This window comes from Pleurodeles waltl, chromosome 1_2 (genome assembly GCF_031143425.1).
Source record: "Pleurodeles waltl isolate 20211129_DDA chromosome 1_2, aPleWal1.hap1.20221129, whole genome shotgun sequence".
Classification (NCBI taxonomy): domain Eukaryota; kingdom Metazoa; phylum Chordata; class Amphibia; order Caudata; family Salamandridae; genus Pleurodeles; species Pleurodeles waltl.
Genome location: NC_090437.1, coordinates 1,213,890,711 through 1,213,911,941, shown reverse-complemented (window position 1 = coordinate 1,213,911,941; position 21,231 = coordinate 1,213,890,711). Strand labels below are relative to the sequence as shown.

Sequence of the window (21,231 nt, the reverse complement as noted above, 5' to 3'; positions counted from 1 at the left end):
GTGCTTAACCACCAGCTGAAACACAATGTGATGCTCAGAGAGTGGGTGCATGCATTCTACAAATTTACAGCTGCAGAAAATATGTCCTTTCTCCGCACTTGCCTCACAAACCAGTCTTCCTCAAAGGTTAGCAGACGATTTCATTTTTCTCTCGGCAAAAAGGACTTAGTATGGCTAGTTGATCTGATTCGGGAGGGAAGCTGTTATGATAAATAAATTAGAGAAAACTGAGCAAACTTAAGGTACCCAACAGCTACTCTGTAAATTCCCCACTCATTTCACATCTACACCAGAGGACTGTGGCTCCTAATGCCAGGTGGAGTTTCAAATTGAAGTTTTCATTTTAGAGAAGCCTTACCAGATTAATACTGTAGGTTTTGCATGTTGGATCATCCAAGCTCTGGTTCTGCAGCTTTTCTGTGATTAGCGTTACCATGGTAGTTGTCCCTGTCACACTGCTCAGGCCGACTAGCATCGAAGCTTCCAAGTTACCCGTGGTCAGTTTTCCGCGCCCATTGCTGGTCCTGTGCAAAGTCAATTTATGCTTCCATAATTAACGAACTCGGGTTTAATTTCTCAGGAGCCGTTCATTTCCTGCAAAGGAGAAAACAGACAGCTGAGTGCTAACCTACAAGTGTGACTGCATTACCCAACACTACCGAAATGCAAGGGCAAACCAAGCCGCAAAAGCTTAGCATTTCTGCAGTTAACTGTGGCGGGGAAGTGCCGATGACTCATACCTGAACAACATGAACCAATATTTTTAACGCGCACTGTACATTTCAAGCCTCCCCCACACATTCTGCACGAGAACATTCAGCTTTTTTTTTATTCAATTCAGGTCACTTGACAAACCTGCTTGTAGCACAGTTTTGAAGAGTCAAAGAACGGCAGTACACTGCACAAGTTACACAACCTACATATATTTTCGAAGTTCGAAGTAACAAGGTCCTTAGGAGTAACTTTCTTGCAGTACACAAATTTGATCCAGACAACTTGTGTGAAACGGTAATACGAATAATCAGGGTCTAGGAAGTTTGCTCGGTGAGTTGCCATTAGCCCATCGCTATATTACATTACACCACACTAGAATTATGAAATTGAAGGAAAAATGCATCCCCCCTCATTTGAACTCTTGGCAATGCTCGTGCCAACTTCAGAAAGGTACAGACAAGACAGGTGCCTCTAAAAATGTCACTACTCAAAATCCTACCCGACTTCCTTAACAGAAAAGCAAGCACAAGGTACTCTTACTCAAAAGGCAGCCCACATTAATAAGCTAACTTGACAATAAGTCCAATAATTAAGTGCAGGGTTTAAAAAAAAAAAAAAGTCTGAACTGACAGGCATCACTTTTGAAATACGTTCCAACATCCAATTGGTGTTATTTTCAAATCGGTCAAGGTAATATGGTCCACTTTCGTTTCACTGTCGCATAAGGAGAATTCTCTCCCGCCAGGAGATATCAGATATTGTCCTAAGATAATGCTAAAGGTGTTTTGTTGGAGGAGAGAAGATGGATGTATTCGATACGGTAGCTTTGGATCGCAAACCAGGATGAAGATTTAGCCCAGCACACCTCACAGAACTAGCAAACAATAGTTATAGGGGTTCTAGTAAAATTCTACATGATTCCGGAATAGTTTATCGTTTGAGGTCTCCCAGTGAAGGAGGGGGAAGCAAGTTGTTCACAATACACCGAGAGCCACCTTGCAGAACAAAAATGAAATTTGTACACAGACATAAAACACCAATTCAATGGCAGTCGTCTTAATTGAAAATTCATCATTTGGCTATATTTTTCCAGTGTGTAGTAATTTATGCTGAACAACAACTACTGTGGTGAGATCAATATAAATCTCTCTTGGAATCTAATCTTGTGCATATCTAGTAGAGCCAGAGTGCTTATAATAGTGCCGGCCTATCAGACAGGCCGCAGTGTGGTTTTACCAACCGTGCTCAGTTTTTATAGTCACAACCTGATCATGATTTCTAGAGCTATCCTTTAACACCTAGTGAGCACTGTCTGAAGTACTCCCACTCTTCATCTTTTTTATAACGTGTAGCTGAAGACAACTGACGTAACCGATATAGTGTAGATGAAAGCAAGTTCACATTTATACTGAGCAACACCCACACCACATCTCATTTATCAATACACTCTTTACTCAACCTGAAAATAGGAGCAGAGAATAGGGTGACAAAGTCAAGTCTTGGGAAGGGCTACAAGCCAATCTCAGAAACCACCATGGTAAACATACCCTGAGATGAAGCATCTCACCATTAGAACCATCTTGATGGCCAAAGTGTCAATAAAAGGGCAGAATGTGTAAACATAATACAGTAAATCGTGTACCTCAGAAGATGTCCACTAATTACAAATCCAGACTTGGGCTTCACGCCCCTGCCCTGGGCCTTCAACACGAGTGCTGGGCCAAATGGAGATTTCATGGTGGCTGAACTAGTCACATCAACAGAAGAGTTTGAATTGTGATAGTCTGTAGTGTACGTATTATTAATTTGTTTTCTTTCGTTTAATGTTACAAATTCTATATTACAATGGTTTTGATTTAAAAAAATAATTGCAACTGAGTGAACTACAATGAAAAAGCAATGGCATTAAACCTCAGATTCTATCCGTGGCAATCAGGCAGGCCATGTACTGCACCAACTGGAACATACTTTCAGCAGCAACAGCGACTGTAGAACAGAACTGAGGGGACAGATCAGTAGTGACCAATGGGCACATTCACACCAGTGTGTACTGCTCTTCAAGGTTCTGACAGACCTCGATGAGAACAGGAGTCTTATAAATGTAGATCGGTCTACAACTGAAATGCCTTGATTTACACAGACTTCATAAGCTGAAATGAATCAGCCTACAGGTAGAGGATTTACAATCAATTAATTTTGATAACTAAAGTTCCGTGCAAACATGTTGCTAAAGTTAACACTACCAAGAAAACATCTGAATTTCTTTTTTTGTAAACAGGTTATATGCACCACCGTTGCCCTCTGACCCTACTTCTATCCCGCCCCATATTAGAGCTAAGTCTTCAGTTTGGGCAGGTTCAGTTTCCCTATGCAGGATAACATTTAGTAGATCTCCATGTGCATCTGTGCCTTATATGGCCATAGTCTGATTACCAAGGGCTAAACAACAAGCAAGATCAAAGAGGGCACGAGGTATAATCTAGGAATTGCCAGTCCGTCAGCAGGGAGGAATTGCTGTATTCATAAACAGGGGGCCAGGAGAGGATCTGTTTATATTTCTGGTTAAGTAGCTGAAAACCTAAAAACGTATAGGCTTTTGTAAACGCACACGTTTAATGTAGAATCCCACCATAGAAATGTATGAAACCTGCTTCTATTACGCAGAAAAAGTTTTTGCAGAGCCAGGAAGAACCCACCCCCATGTTTAGTGGCAGTGTAGATGGGCTTATCGGAGAGGATATTCGTGTCCCCCTAGCAACACCAAAATGCGTAACTAAAGGGAGACCCCAATCATCAATCAAGCCGCTTCCTCTCAGGTCCGCAAGCCATTGATCAGTCGCGACATAATATTCATGTACTGTCTCCACATCGTATCGATCAGCTATTTTCTCCAATACCATACCAACTGCAAACATCGTTCAGCATGTGCTAAAACCTATGGACATGACTTCATTTTACAAATTGAAAACAAGAAAACCCGTGAATGGGTTTTAACATGCCTGCATATTCGAAGATGGTTTCTGCTGCATCACCTATCTCGAAATACAGAAACCGTTCCAGGCTTCGGTGCCCTAGATTAAACAGTTTCCGCTTGCGGCTTAAACTTGCTGGCAATCGAGACAGACATCTGCAGTTACTGAAGTTGAAATATTTTCCAAGCCCTTCAATATAGATTGGTTTACTTTAAACCTTTCCCATCCCCAATTCTTAAAGTGTTCCTTGTGCATACCATTTTGCCGGATGCCCCGTTTTTTTTTTGTTTTTTTAAAAGACGAAAAATGTGTTTAAAAATGAGGAGCAGCAAAATCTTAAAAAAAAAAAAAAAAGCTGCCTAGCACAACCCATGGCAGAGATGCTGCAAACTTATCATGCTCCCCTGAAGCTCATTCAACAAAAACAAAACTACAGTTGCCACAATCCTTTCAATATCAACCATATTTTGCACTGAATATCAGAGCTAAGACAGAACTGATGCAACCAGCACACTGTGTTCAGCTTGTATTTTTGAAGCTGAAAACAATAAGCTACAAAAATAATAATAATTGCAACCACACCTATGGCTAGCCTAATATACATCCTCTAGGAGTAAATCGTCTATACCCGCGAACATCGGAGCAGTTTGGAGCCTCTTACTTGTTGGTTCATGTGGTGCAACTTCTCTCTACGTACTGAGAAGTTCTTCACCGCTGATAACCACAGCTGTCACACCAGACAGCAGCCACATCAGTGTTAAAAAAAAAAAAAAAAAAAAAAAATAGTAATAAAATAAAAAAATCACGGACCATCTTCTGAAAGCAACCAGAGACCAGCATGTACAAGCCAAAGTACTTGATACAACACAAAAGATAGTCTGTACTGACCTTAGTGGGCGTTCACAAGCAATGGGCGAACACAAAGTGTTACAGCCTTCATCCTACCCGACACTGCTTCAATGTTTGATGCCATCCAGTCGGCAGTATTAAATAAAAAATCGAAATTAGTAGGATGCATGAGCTCTGCACTGAGCTTTGAAGAGGTCACTATGTAAGCGGAGGTTATTGATAACATTGACTTCTGAAGCGTATTTGGGACTTCCCCACTCAGGTGGTGAGCAAACCATTCATGCCAAAACCCAAAATAGTAATACTGTGCCTATGGGATGAATTGGGGAGTTGGGGGCAGAATGACCATTCTGCTAGCACAGAGCAATTTCTAAGCAAGTACAGGGGCTGCACGAAGAAACAGTGAAGTATGGAGCGATTGGTGTAAGTACTCCTCTGACCTTAATATATGAAACAGGAGGGCTATTGAACTTTGATATTATGAAGGAAACAGTAAATATTGTATTGTTTACCTATGCCGGTTATGGGGTTTCTTTCAAATTTCAAACTTAAGAGTTATAAAAACCTTCTCTTCACTAGGCAAGTGCCTTCTTGTACACACATCCTTAGGGTCAATAGACGGGAGGGCACGCGCTAACCAAAGGTACACTGAAGAATCTGCGATGTAGTGTTGTCAGAGTTACCAGTAAACTGTTAGGCCATTCAATAATTAACTTTTGGTGTGTTCAGGTGCTTCTCACTTTTAGTATGTGCTGTTTTTTAAGGCCTTGCCAGCATCATTCAAGGGCGCAGACTCCAGTTTATTAGGTCTGACTTAACAGCACAGTTATCGACTGACCTTGTGATGTACAGCAACAGCTTTACAAAGCACTAATGAACAAGCATTTGCAATGCAATAGGTCTTGCATTTACTTGACTTGGAGGTATTGGCAATGTAAATTTATAACTGGACTTTTTTTGCCACATTAACTGATCAACCCTGCCACATATTTTGGTCCTTTCTGCCACATAATTCCAGTGGCCCTGCATATAACTAAAGGACTAGTAGGACTACTGGAATATTTTTTCCAACAAGGCCCTTAAAACACAAGCTACCCCAGGTACAAAACAAGTTTTAGCCTTGAAAGAGCTTAAAAGTACACTGAATGGTGGGAGGGGTTATTAATTTGGGGTCCCCACTAACCTAGTGTGGGGACACAGATTTGACCTAGACAAAAATAGTACGTCACACTTAAGGTTTTGGCAGTGGTCCCATTGTTCTAGGACCATCAAAGGCTGAGTTATAGGTAAACATATTTTGAAAGAATGCCCTGCAAAGCATTATGGGGCGAGTTTCCAAGTGCCACAAATATTGTAGTATGGTGACTAATGCTCAGAACAGCCCCTAGAGGACACCACAAAAAGCTAGTATTTATAAGAAACAAGGTCATGTAACCATATAGTTAGCCCATAGAGGGCATAACCACATGAAAACAGAATGGTAGAAAACAATGCAGTGCAGCCATATTTAGCCTCTAGTGTGTTGCACATTTTCAGGGCTGGCAGGCCTGCTGCAACGATATTACAAACAAGGCCTTTAAACACAAACTACTCAGCTGTAGAACAAAAGTTCCAGCCATATGAGAGCTTAGACACTGAATGGTGGACACAGGTTTATATTTTGGGGTCCCCGAGTAGCATAGTGTGGGGACCCAGAGATGACCTAGACCAATAGTGTGTTATGGGCAAAAATGTTTTGTAAAAGAATGCTTGCAAGGCATTATGGGGCTAGTTCCAGAGTGCAGTGAATATTGTAGTATCGCCTCTCTGTGTGTGGAGAGCCTCTAAGGATTTCTGTGTTTTTTTAAGTAAAGCATTTATCAATTACAAGTGGTTTTGTAGGAGCCATGGAGCGTGAAGGGCAGAGCCAAAATAAATTAATCTCATTAGGCAACAGTGCCTCAATACCGCCAATGGAGTTCGCGCTGCTGTTCTGTGAGTGCCACGGCCAACAAGAAGCATGAAGGGGAGAGAAAGAAAAAATAATTTGCCCACGCTAAAGTATATCCACAACCGTGCAATAATCCATGTAAATGGGTCAGTCTGCAAGGCGGTAATAAAACCGTCCCAAGGCTGGACAAACAAAGCATTTACCAATGACATCAAGGGATTTTTGAAAGGCAAGCCCACCAACAAGTGAAAGTGATGGGCGTGAGATGGGTGTGGTTAAAAGCCCACAGAATACTTACAACAGGTCAAAAAGCGCATGAGTACTCAACCCAAAAAGGGTCTCACTATCCCATAAGCGGATTCCATTACACTGGACAGGAGTTGCACACTTCCACTGAAAAAGGGCAAATATTGATCTTTTAGCCTTGTGGGAAAGCTTATGCCCAAGTACAACAGGACTAAGTTGGTTGTGGTGACAAACCAATAATCAAGGGTATATACCTGATCTGTTTATTATGAAACAGAATAACAAAGGCAGTAGGGCCTGTCCTACTGTAAATAAAATTTCTGTTAAGCCAATTGGCCTATAAGGGTGGGTTATTACACTGTGCTAAAGATTGTACATGGGGCATTTTGTTAAATGGAACTTCCGACCAATGTAGCAGGCAAGGATTTTGGTGTTTGCGAGCCTTTTGGCAAACCCAGGCAGAAGACTTGTAGTGTGACAATACTTGGTAGGCCCCTTTAAGTGTGATTAAACCGCATTTTGCCAGCTGTAATTTGTGGCTGCATATTTGATGGCTGCCTTGTGGAAAAGCCTATGATCAACAGTGGGCCAGAATTGGTGATTGTGTTGAGCGAATGATAAAGGCAGCAGGCTTGAGAGGCTCTCTGAATAAAGTTAAGACAGATACAATAGGTCAAATCTGTTTATTATGAGAATTTACAAGAAAGACAGTATTTATGACATTTATTGGGAAACCATATGTTAAAGTCCATATGGCTTTAAGGAGGACTGTCATCACACCGTGTTAAAGCCTGTGGAGATTCTTGTTACAAGAAACATTACTGATTACCATTAGGCGCAGATTTTGGTGTTCGCTGCCACCTCTCAAATCATCGATGTTCAATATTTGTTAGTTATCTCTGTTAAAGTGGGGTCTTCTATGTTCCAAATTATAGTTGCCAAAACAATTTATGTAATTTTATGACAACGCCAGACAATGCAAGCTAATTCTGAATAGAGTAGGTGACTGGTCTAGTGACTAGATAATGGTTAAAAGATGCAGGCTGATTCATTGGGACGGGTAATATCAGAGGCCAAAGTTCTAATCTGTTCATTATAAGGTCTAATGTATTTGTGAAAAACATATTAAAGCCAATATGAACTTAAGGGTGAATTCTAACTGTATTAAAGCCTATAATCATTTTGTTCTGTGGAAGTTCAATTACCTAAGTAGGTAAGGATTGTGATGTTGGTTACCTCCTATGATGCATCCTGGGGGAGTAGTTAAGTAGACTGACACTACTAGAACCTTTAAGACCCAGTAAGAGGGTTGTATATTTCCCCCAACCCTAATCCTGTAACTATGTATATAATTTAATGGCTATGTATAATGGTTGCATTGCGGAAGACTTCTACTCAATACAGCTTGCTTGAGTTGGTTATGGCAACAAGTCATATTTTAAAGGCTATAGCCCTGGTTGGTCCACTTGGACAAGTCATGACAAAGGCAGTATGTTTGACTGAAGTATAAAAAGCATGTTAAAGCCAATAGGCCAGTCACTGTTTTTGTTATATACAATGCAAGACTACCTTAGCTGTCACCTTAGCTTTGGTGTTTATGATCCTTTTTGACAAACCCTGGGTGCAGATTTGCAATGATAAGCCTTGCTAGAACCTCCTATGGTGGCCTAATCTGTTTAGCTGTCCAACAGGCACTGAAAAAAAAAATCACATCTGTAAAGAAATAAAACACAAATATGTAGATACTTTGGTTGAGGCCCCATCTGCCAGTGGTTGGTTCAAATGTCATTCATCCACATTCATGACAGATTAGAGCATTCTCCTCATTAGGTCTCCTTTCATAAATGTTACCTTTATTTTGTTTATAGGCTGCTATACACTTCCTCCTTCCCCATCCCCCTGGCAGTATTTCCAAGCTACTCATTTCTTCTTCAGTGCACTGAATCCCATGCTGCCACTGTTTTCAACTCAGGAAGCCACCTGGAATGGTAGTCAGTTCTGTCATTGTTTTACCGTGCCAAATAGGCCAACAACACTTTGCATATAAACATGGCAGTCAAGTTAGAACTTTGAAACAATACACTATGTACAACCTCATTGCAAGACAGCTGCCCACTGTCCATGATCAAAAGCAACCGTCAAGTCAACATGTGATAGAGGTAGCCGGTTAGCAGATTGTCAATGCACTGTGAATCTCAACTTTCCATGTACCCATTATAATTGTACTGGGTTTAAAAAAACATAGCAAACATCTCTAAAACACATTTAAGCATTGGCAAAACTTATCTCCTGGCACTCACCACAGCAGTGAGGATTGGCTCAAAGTGATTACCAAAATAACATTTTTATATATTTTTTTTTTTATTTAAAAACAAATGTATTGATTGTGGCCTTATAAAGAGATGCCATTACCTAGTATGTCTGTCGATGGAGCAGTATGCTCCAAGTTTCAAGATATCTTCTCTCTGTTTAACAATGGAGTAATGTTTAAATCCTAGCTTTGAGTTTATGTTGTGTACAAACCCAAGTATTTGAAGTGGCCGCTAATGTGTTGCACCATAGATGTGTGGATTAGTGAAAAGGCTGCCATATATCTGAAGTAGGTGGACTTTTTTCAAGTTTTAGTTGCAAACAGCACTGTTAATCACAGCTAGTGCTATTAGGGTGGATGCACAGACTTGTTCTCTTAACACAGACCTAGAGATTTTGCAAAACCAAATGTTGCAACCAAAGAAGCATGCCAGAAATTTGCATGAGTGATAGCCAAACTGAATTTCAAATGCTCTCTACTATATTCATACTAAAAATTGTATTGTTTCCAACCAACACACTAACTGCAACATCTGCAAAAATACAGGTGGTATGGGAAAACATGCAACCTAGCATTTAGAACAATCACCTCTTCCATACACTCCAAAATGTCAAACAGATCATGCAAAAATGCATACTTAAACGATCAAACAACTTTTATGACATATCAGCTAAGCTGGGGTGGGCAAAGCAGTAACAAATCTCACACAAAACAAGAAATACCAAGAATTCTGCTCTACCACATTAAGTCATTGCAGGCACTTCTAGATGAACTGTTTATTCCAGGGGTGCAGAATTCCTATAGCCAGACTCCCAGAACACATTGTCTAGAGCATGGATACTCAAAGTACGGCCCGAGGGCCTCATGCGGCCCCTCTGACCTTTACATGCAGCCCCTTGGGCAACAGGAGCACTGGGCAGCTGTTTGCTGGTCTCCGCACTAACAATAAAAATATTAAACAGACACACAATCATTTATTTCAAACTTATTTGGTGTTAAAGAAATGAAGTAACTAAGGACTCCTGCACTTAACTTTATAAACGCCTTCATTTTTAAATACATCTTGCAGCACAAGTGTAAAATTAAGACAGTCTCTTCAAAATTAAAAAAGTGTATTTAGTTAACATTCAGAACATTTTTGCCTTAGTACAATTTATTTTATCAATTAATTGAGATGTATTCATTTAAAAGTGATAGTTTTCAAACAAATTTGGAAAGAAGTTCTTTCCTCTACCCTGAGAACACCATCAATAGTAAATTAAAGAGGCAAGCCACTTGGTATGTGCACTTTATGGGTGGCCTGGGTTCCTATCATACATTAACAAAATTATAGTTTGATAAATCAAACATAGAAGCAGGTTTTGTGCAGTGCACACCATGAATCATGTATTTTGAGGTCATCTTAAATGTGATAATGTAGAAAAAGGAGGGAAAGTGAGACTAAACAATTGCCTAGGATCACACAATTTGGAAAAGTGGGTAAGCCGGGATTAATTCCAGGTTTTCTGGTTTCCTATTGTTTTTTTTCAGCCACTAGATGTATATCATTTGCTTCTCTTACACCTACCTTGCCACCAATCCCCCCAGCTACCCCACCCATCCGCCACTGCCCTGACATCAATGCGGCCCCCAGGCACGTCACAGATCAAACTTTTTGGCCCCTGGGAAAATGTTTGCGAGTACCCTTGGTCTAAAGTCAAGGACAACAAGTTTTCATGTTTATTTTGTCCTTGGGACAAGTAGGTCCAGCGCCTTGAAGCATTAACTCTTTGGCTGCAGTTTTACAACACCACAATATGGATCAGGGAAGGGCACTGTCTGCAGTTAAGGTAATATTTGTGCCCATATGTTAATGCCGTTTGAACTTGATCCTCACCATTATACCAGATATTGGCAGGAGCCAATAATATTTTTGGTCTCAAAAAGTACACTGCCACAATATACTCTCGTACTGAACAAGAGTACTTTGTGTGCCAATACGTTCCTTGTGAACGAGCGAAATCCAGGCACACAGCAAAGCCAGTTCCAAAGATCAAGTGGGAGAAAAATGTAATAAAAACAAAAGGTTTTGGTTAACTTCAGACCTAATTAGAGCCCAATTCTTTAAAAAGTCACAAAGTGCACACATGATATATGCCCTTTCATTGGGGTAGATTTACAGCTTTAATGAATTCACAGTAATTTGCAGAAGCAGCTCAGGAAATTATACTCATAGAAAATGTCTGAACTGCATCTCAGCACGAGCATACATGGATATGTAGATTTGCTCATTTGAAAATCTTGAGTTTACAAGTTCCCTTTCCCTCTAACCACTTCCCCCCCCCCCCCCCAACTGTGGAAGAAGTTTTTATCTATGCTCTTGTCAGAGTACATTTCCATGTTTCTCAGTATGGGAAAAGTTAAGAGCTGGTGTAAACCACTAAAACATGGAATTTAGTAGGTTTGCACAGACTCCAAAGGGCATTCCAGCTCTGGATGTATTGCTTAATGCTACCTCTAGCCCCAGTATGTAGATCCGTGGAAAGGTGTGAAAATGCTAGAATTCAAACCCTACTATAGTATGAGGCCTGGTATAATCTGAGGCTATCACAGCTTTTACATAATGATTCCTGCAGTCATTTATCATAGCATTACACATGGCACCAAAGTGACATGGATTTATTTTTTTACAGGACAAGCAGATTTATGAAGCAACCTGACCCATTGGCAAGTGGATATTTTATATAGCTCCAGACCCATGTTATTCAGTAACAGCATACATCGCACTACATTCTTTATTCCCTTGACTTTAGTTGCCTACCAGAGGTCTATGCAGGTGAACTGCACCCACTATGTCACTCTCACTATGCAGAAACCCATGGTTTCACAAGAGTGCTATTGTGAACTTGACCGAAGTTCACCACGGATAGCATATCAAGCACACCCAACAGCCCAAACATCAAGTCATCAATACAATGCAACTACGTACAAGACACAAAAGCAATCATTTTCACTCTAAACCTTTACATTCATGCTCTCTAATGCTGGACAGTCATTTACAGACTAAAGTATGATCTCACAGATCTACTTTAGTTGATAGCGGAGTGACAAAAGCAAACCTTCATAGTAGGTAACCATAATTGGGCAGGTTTCAATTTGAACCTTCCATTAATCAGGCAGCACCCAACAAAACAATGAGAATATAATATGCAAGTGAACAACCAACGTACAATTGTGCAAGGTGAGCCTGAATATTCGAGCAAACTGGACGCAAAAAAAAAAAAAAAAAAAAAAAACACTGCTGCGAAGAAGCAGAAATGCCCTCGTATTGCAAACAAACATCTAGATTAGGGTTCCCAGTCAAACATCCTCTCATTTCAATTTGCAATGCAATACAACTTTTCACCGCAGCTCTCAGGCGCTAGAGAAATTTCCCAACAAAATCATGTTCAGACAGGCCCTGTTCGTCTCTGACGTTTATTAGTAAACCAGATTACCTAGTGTTGCCCTGTAAAGAAAAGGCGTTAAACACAAAGAACACATCTTTGAATAGCCTGCCAGCCAGTGAAATTCAAATCTGGAAATTAAATTTGAAATCAAGGATTGCCATACTCCAATGACTAACTATCAAACCATCATTAAGTGGGGGTACCAGGCATGACCCAAATGCCAACTCGATCAGCAATCCTCCATTCTCTGAGCCACTGCCCACGCAACAATCAAAGTTAAATCAGGCCTTGTATTTTGCATGTTGAATCGACAACCATAACAACTTAGATGAAATTGCAAAATATATTTAGGAACAAGTCTAGACAGCTAAAACTATAGCTTCTCAGAAAGTAGGAAGATGCGAGACAGATACAGAATCTGGACAAGAGCAGGACACCACAATATTAGGAAAACATGAACAGAATTAAATGTTACAAATAGAATCCAAATGTGACTGACCGGGAAAAGGAGTTGCAGTACGCACACCCGAGGGGGCGGTCTTACAGAGTAAACAGGTCCTTTGGGCCCAACTGTACATCAAACGACAGATCCACGTGTAATAAATCACGTAGCAACAGCACACAAGTCGAGGCACAACTGGTGTCTCATTCATGAGGTCAGAGACAACAAAAAGTGGCAATGGAATAGTTGAATGAATCTCAGTCGCTGAAAATTACTCGCGGCTGCGCACTTCAGTCCCTCCTTTTGCTCACTTTGCCACTACAAAAGTAATATCCTTATGCAAGTCACCTGTGTTTCAGCCTCAGACAGGTTTCAACCATTAGAAACACCGTCAAGTCTTCACCTGAACTGCAGGGACATCTTAAGGATTTTGGGGACCCTGGGCTAAACTTATTTGCGGGCCCCTGTTTGAAACAGCACTGAATTTATGATCCAATTTCAGCTATTCCATGCCCTCTTCGGCAAGGTCATTGACAGTGCACAGACGCACTCTTCCAAATTCTAAATGTGTTTACATCTAATACTAATCGGTTTTCCAGGGTAGAAGAGCCAGAAACAGAATACTCCTTCATAATTTTGATGGGAGCTCACAAGTTTGCTAGATCCACATGTAAATAGATTTTCCAGTCCAGGGATTCCTTTTTTGCATTCAGGAACTTGTAGCCCTGATATTACAATGGCTAACGGGACTGCAATTCCCAGAATACAAAGCAACACTGTGGACTTAGTTACTCACGCACATAGTTGAGAAACTTAACTACGAGAATGTTTAGCAAGTTCGACGTAAGTACACAACAAAGAACTCTTTAAAAGATTGTACTTGGCACTGCAGCAGTTCCAATGCACCAGGGGACCAAGCGTTTTCGAAAGCAGTATGGAAAACGGACAGTGCAAGGCACACTAAAACAGACAAACCCAGGTTCAATTTAGTAGCCCGTTATAAAATGCATTACCGGAACAACGACTAGGGAGATGGGTTAAAGGATCGTGTCTGCAGGGAAGAAATCATCTGTCAAACCACAGGAGGTCGACCAGCCCCGCGATCTGAAAAACAAAAGGAATGTGTTGATGAAAAGAGGTGGCTGAGTGTCCCAAAGATGACTCTGGATTACGAGCCCGGTTTTCCGGCCATCACGGCAATCAGTGAACAGTTAACACATGTATGCTCTTTCAATGATGCACCTACGACTAAAGGTAAGGCTAGTTCACACAAACGCTAATCGTAAAACCTCGGCCACAACCGCTCAAAATAATGCTAATTTTAACCTACGAAAAAATGTGCACATTAGATCGAAAGTGCAGATTCAGTTGCAACTTTTCTGGCAACGCACGTGGGATATTATTTTATATTAATTTTAGGGGGCAAAAAACGCCTAAAAAAAAACATTATGCTTCCGAATGCTCAACTGCACAAGCTCTTTATGGAGCACGCTATTTGAATTCAGACTTCTGATCTGCTGGGCAACCGCTAGGAAATAATTTGGAAGTTTCCACAGGCCACAGAAAGCTGTGTTTGTCCTGATGATCCAGGGAACTGGCACTGGCTACATAGCTCGCCTCAGAAAGGATTACTTCTGCAGTGCCATCTCGCAATAAATAATCCTGCAGCACATCCTAGAAAACCGACACCGTCTGTGAACTCCAAACACCCAGGCCAGTGGCCAGAACATACACAGTGCCTAGAACTCGGCAGCAGAGCTTGGGGGTCCGCAACGAATGGAAGATTTTCAACAAAATGTTTAAAGAACCCAAGACTCAGCTGTGAAAAGACTGAGGACTCTCCCAAGTATTTCACCGCAGTGACTCCAGAGTCTAGTAGCTGACGACTGCCATCTACAGTCAGTTGAGACTTTTCAACTACCAATACATTGCATTACGGTAGATGCAGTTAATATGAGCATGTTAAGGCAATCGTAATCAATCACGAACACGGAACTCTATCATAAAACCAGGACTGGTTGATGTTATTATAAGGCATGGGGCCACCAGATAGCCAAAGTCAGACAGTTGTAATTTACTTAACACTGCACCATGTAACCCCACCTGGTATCACAAGGCAACAATCCCCATTCTACGATTTATGTCCAAATTAATCCCTGATTAAATACCTCTAAGCGCGGTAGATCGTAACATACTTCAAGTGGCATGTACGACAACCACTTTTTACACGTTGACTTTTCATGAAACTCAGTCGTAGTCAGCTAAAATATAATTTTAGCCCATAGGTCCTTACTGTGTGTAGAGGTTCTTGTTTACACTAAGATGTTCGAGCGAGTAATTTCAACCAGACACAAGACTGCTTTCCTTATAAGTTTAGCATATTCATGTTCCAACTGTATATTTATATACATACGTTTGAAGTTCACGGTTCAGTGATTAAATGACACGCAACGATATTTCTGGATTTTAATTTCGTTTTTAAAAACAACGACATTTGTTCAAGATGAAAAAAACATGAAAATCTAGAGTCCAGTAGCAAGCCCGGCCTGGGGCAGCTTGGAGAGTAACGAACGAGCTTCGAGGCAGCGTGGGCCGTGTGAATTCAAGGCCCATTAGTAACGTCTGCAGGAGAGCGCTCTGGAGCTAAATTTACTCGCAGCAGTCAGCCAGCTGGGTCGGCTCATCCCCAGGCCTGCACCTCGTGTGCACGTTTGGAATTAGCCTGCGTGTACTTGCTCGGCTTAAGAGGGTTCAGCTCACACTGCTAGCCACGCAGCCTCTAATGCTGGAACAATGGCGTTGAAACGCCACAAGGAACCCCCATACATTGTAGTGATAAAGTCCCCAGTGAACCCTTTTCTAAAACACTCACTTTACAACTGCCGCTGTGGGAAGGGCGTGTTGTGTCGTGGTGTTTGCTCAATCCATAGTTTTAAATTCTCCAGGTCATACAATACCTTTATCGGACAGGCACTCGCTGAAAGCTTATCACGATAGAACAACGTATTCTGAATATTATATCACCATCCCCCATCCACCATTCCCGGGGAATAGACTGCAATGTTTGTACTGAGTGGCCTGGGCACTAGAGCCGTCAGAATCTGAAAGTAGCAGCTGGCCTAGATGTCCCCTTCAAATAATTATCATGCATGTAACAGCTCATTGAAAATAGTCCCGTTGCACAGCACCGCCATACACAGACAAATCAGTGGAAAAAAAAAGAACATACAAAGCAGAAACAGACAGGCAAAGCTGCCCACATCAACAATGTTTTGGCTAGAAGGCCGCCAACATCTTGACCTGTAGGCGATCGGTTTCAAATGGATTGCTCTAAAAAAGTTCAAGCTTTCGTGAGCACGAGGCAGCTTTGTCAAAATCATACTCTCTAAAAAGCAACAGAGGACAGGCCCAATCTGAAACATTAACCCACGTAAAAACTCTTACGTCGCATCAGCTTTGTGTTATGTGAAGACAACACAAAAGGGCAATACAAATTATCAATTTAAAGTACAAACATTCAGCCTCTCCAAGAAGCAATTTTCTGTAGCCTCTTTGAACTCCTCTCAATATTAAACACGTGTGAATCCTCAAGTCAGGATACACATCATTACAAATAACTATCATACTAGTACTGGAAAGGCAGAATCCCAAGTACAATAAGCTAAATGTCTAACTGGCTCTACAGTAATGAACTAAAAAGGAAAAAAAATGCATACTCAACGAGGACACTGAGGGACGTAATAGCTGCGGGATGAAGGCACGTTGAAGCCATTAAGTGTCATAACGAGGCGCTTCCATAAAAGGAGGAGTGGGGGCACTGTGTTGCAGGCGCATGGGGAACGAGTGCCTGGGGTATGGCATGCGGCATTAAAGAGTTTGCGCCGAGGCTGGGAGATGCAGAGAATCAAACAATCCAAAGGCCTCACATGGAATGGAGTGACTACAGAATAAACAAAGCCATGACCTCCAACGCTCCTATTAAAGAACAAGGAATGGATTGGACCGTGAGGTTCAAACATTTCACAAAGTTTAAAAGGACCAGTAAATGTATTCCCAAATCAACGGTACTTCGTGCTCCGTGCACTGCCCCTAGGTACAGTGATGCTACATGAAGGGCAGCATCGGTCCCTCTGGTTCCCCAAATGCTTCCATGGAGGTCTGAAACTGCAATGCCTCTGCTTTGTACCTGAGCCTCCTGCAAACACCGGTAACCTGCTAGACCCTGCAGTTCTCCCTTCTCCTTCTCGCAGCATATGGGCAACTCAAATTCCCAGGCTCAGAAGAAAAATACACTGCCTCTTAAAACACGCCCCTTGCCGGCGGGACAGGGCACGCCCACTCCACCGGTAGGCTGAGCTAATCAAAGGGGGTGAGCCATCAAGCTTCCAGCAAAGCGAACGGCCATCTTTGAATGGATATCATCCAATAGAAGTTCTTATCACAGACAATCTATAAATGAACTTGCACTTTCATTAAGTTCTTAGCAATTACTTCAGAATTCACAGCATTTATAGAAACATTGTATAAAGGCACACAACCATTACGTCTTCTACTGAATGGTTTTAAAACATGTAATTTTCCAAAATGTATACAAATAAAGAAATGTATACTCGCAAAGTATGCTCAAACTTCTATTCAGCTAGTGAGAAGAAATATCTATAAACCTAGCGTGCACAAATGTCCGAAACTCCACACAATTATGTCCAACATGGCCGCCTAGCTCACTCTGGTAAAGCATTTCACGTGCCTGCTATTGGTTCTTCCTTTGACCTTTCCACCCCGCTCGGCAGCTTACGCGTACGATCAAATGCAGTCTGCTGTTCCGGAGCGCCGCAGTGTAGCAGGCAAGTTAAGACTACAACTCCCATCTGCCCCGTCTCAGTTTACAGCACGAGTGGCTTTCTACGCCGTGAAATAGCGCACGACACGCCGACTGCGTACGAAAGAACCGCAAATTTTACTCAGGCAGACTGCAAGCCACACAGCCTGGGGGATTTCCAATCCCATAATCATTAATATAATTAACGCATAAATTAAGCACGAATGCTTCGAACATTATGCTGACGTACCAACTTATGAATAACGCATAAAAATAAAAAAAATCACATGGTTAAGTGCGACGACCAGTTAATACAAGTGAACAAATACATCTCTGCGTTAATTACCGCACACTCACTCAAATTCACGGACAACCGTCAAAACCAAACGAAATTAGCCCTGCGCAACAAAGTTAAATGCTAACGCCCCACTGTTGCTGTGCGAATTTATACGGAGTTACAGAAGTTTTCCAAGACTTATCCATTACGTTTAAGGTTACAAGTATCAATGGTCTCATTTTCAGCACCACAGTGTGCATTTCTCGATTTGTAGGTGACAATGGCCACAAACAGGAGTTCAACGAAAGTTAAAGGAAAAGACAAAAAGATCAACTAAACTATTGTGTCAAAGCGCACATTTACCCATGTAAAATTGTGCTCCTCAGACCACGGACTCCTACCGCATTAGGTGGCAGGCAGCCCTCTTCTGGGATTTTTAAAAGCTACAAGCATACCAAGTGTCTGAGTATGACAGGGGTGTCCTTGAGCGACGCACGTAAGAGGGGGGGTCTGGTGATAAGAAGGTGAGAGGGAGTCGGAAAGGGCGTGTGAAGGAGTCTTACGGTACACACGAGCTCAGAGGCTTCTCTAGACCAGCTGTGATTAGAGGGGGAAAAGTCGTGCGATGTATGTAGGACACAGGAATAGTGACTACAGTTCAAACCTGACTCCCCTACCAGAAACATCAGATAGGCTTGTCCCCGGTAGCCAATCGCAGCTGGCTTCAGATGGATGCAAATTATAAACAAAGAACCTCGTGGGAACCACGGGGAGGAGGAAAGGAAGCGGTGGGATGGGAGCCAGACATACACTTTAATGTTTTCGGCACAGGGAGAGGCTTGTAGGAGGAGCGGAAGGGGGAAGAGATAGTGGCCAGCACAGGAGGAAGGAGGACCAGGAGATTATGACTGCAGCTTTCTCACCTGTTCCTTCTCCATGGGGATGTAATCAAATATTAACAAGGGTAAACTAACCAAGGAATTATGAGACTGACATTTTATTTCTTTTATTACACGCACATGCACACTCATTTTGCATAACTTAAACAGAGAAATCATATTTTGAGATGCAATTAAATAATAATATTCACATTTGAGTATCATTTCTTTAGCATAGTGGTAGAAATTCTTTCATTTAAGTAGGCAAGCTAAAGTAGTGATCTAAGTGAATCCTAACGCATAATGTAAAATAAAAAAAATTCTAGCATTTTTAACAAGAATTTTCCATTCTATTAAGGACACAGAGGTGTGGATTATATCTCCCTTTCTTTTTACTGCAAACACGCAGCCAATACAAAGTGAAAACATATAAGCACTACATTACCCATGTGGCATGAACACCCGCAATATGACCCACCAATCAGATCCCATCATATCCTACAAAGTACACCAAAACAGGCAGTCCTTTCTCTATATTTCTTCATAAAAGAGTCATATTCAGAAATAAACTGGACTAAAGAACAACATTGTCCAAACACTTGCAACCATAATCCTCGATGATCCAATATAGCCCCACAACAGATAGGGACTGAGGAACCGGCTTCCGACACAGGTGCCTGTGTCACTTCTCCTAGGACTTCAAGGACCGATCCCCAGCGCCTAAGCTGGTTTCTGCGACTGAAAAGAGAAAGAACCGTCATAACATTCCGACTTCATGACCCCAAATCATCAACACAGAGGGCGGGAAAACAGAATCATTACAAATCAATGTAAAGCCTCCTGCAATGTATAAACATTGATCAACCTTTCTGATGGGAGAATCCTCGCCTCTGTGTCCTTAATAGAATTCAAAACAGTGTGTTGTCAAATGTATTAGAGTTTATGAAGCTGTAACTCATGAGTTGCGCAGGGAACATGCTGGTTAACTGTTGATTTCACTACTAATGCCTTATGATCCAGACTCTTCTGCTACTCTAGCGTCCTGGGTAAGATGGATTTTAGGAGAGGCTGGTATTGATACTTCTATTTCTGGGGCTCATTTGGTGAGAGGAGCTATGGCTTCTAAGGCTTTTTCCTAGGGGCCTAGATTGGAAGATATAATGACTGCAGCCGATTGGTCATCAGATTCTATATTCAAGGTGTTTTATCATAAACCTATGGTTTATATGGCATCTGGAGTTATTGCATAGCTTTAAACTAGCATAATCCGAAGCCTCCAGTCCTGACATAGAATTAAAAAAATTCTAGCATTTGCATCAAGTATTTTCAATTATCCATAACACTTGGAAAACTGATACATTTCGAATTTGATTTGATACATTTCGAAATATGGACAGAGACTTCGGTGGAAGTAAATACTCTACCTGCAATATCCAGAGCCTTGACATCAGACACTTGTCGACAAGAAATTAAACAAAGCAGGAGTGTCAGTTTGGCCGATAATTGTTTTCTGGAAAGATCTTCATTAGGGGGCCAAGACTGCAAACATTTAAATACCACAGTAACATCCCAAAGGGAGGAGTATTTGAGAAGAGGTCTTACCATGTGTACACCCTGTAAAAGTGTACATATCATGATGTGTTCACTCACTGGTTTACCGTCTATCTGAGAATGCTTTGCCAAGATGGCAGATCAAAAATTATTTACTGTTTTATATGCTAAGTCCTGAGAGGATAAATGGAATACAAAATTGGCTATTATTTGCACTGTGGTCCCCATGGGATCCATACACTATTGATTGCACTAATTAACCCATCGTTTCCAGGCTGAGGCATATCACTTCTGGTACTAGAGGCCAAGGATTGAGAGAGAAAGAACCTAGTGTGGTCCGAAACATCCGTGACTTGTCCAAGTCCCTCGAGAGTCTCCATGCAATGAGGAACAACAGCCATCCCGAATCAGAGGATGACGGAAACCCATCGGATCTAACAGAAGGTCCGGGGATGAAAAGATCTGAACCGGAGGGGCACAACATAGAGCCATTGCTACAGGGAACCACAACTGTGCATTCCAGTATGGGGTTATTAAGGTTATTTCCTCTGACTGTTGACGAACTTGGGAGAGAACTCTGTAAATCATCAAGAACGGGGGAAGTGCATATTTCAGAACTCCTGTCCAGGAGTGCAGAAAAGCATTCAAGCTCAACACCAGAGTTTCTGGCCTCCAGCTGTAAAACCACAGAAGATGAGTGATCAGGCATGATGCAAAAAGGTCCATCAAGTACGTACCCAAGAGATGATTCAGAAACTGAAAAACACAAGGGTATAGTTTCGAGTCACTAGAATCTAAAGAAATCGAGAGTTCC

The 21,231-nt window shown here is 41.6% G+C and overlaps 1 protein-coding gene across 3 annotated transcripts in view; it reads right to left on the bottom strand.

Annotated features, from left to right (window-relative positions):
- FAM53A (family with sequence similarity 53 member A) overlaps positions 1 to 18,470 on the bottom strand; it is a 58,940-nt gene extending 40,470 nt beyond the window's left edge. For 2 of the 3 annotated variants that reach the window (XM_069203994.1, XM_069204010.1), the window contains exons 1-2: positions 17,079 to 17,182; positions 359 to 594 (exon numbers count right to left, since the gene is read on the bottom strand). In XM_069203994.1, coding sequence (XP_069060095.1) covers positions 359 to 475 — 117 coding nt within the window. In that variant the 5' untranslated portion in view covers positions 476 to 594; positions 17,079 to 17,182. Of the gene's footprint in view, positions 1 to 358; positions 595 to 17,078; positions 17,183 to 18,351 lie in introns of those variants that run through there. The other variant, XM_069204001.1, reaches the window with a different exon arrangement.
- Between the last annotated feature and the right edge of the window lie 2,761 nt (positions 18,471 to 21,231).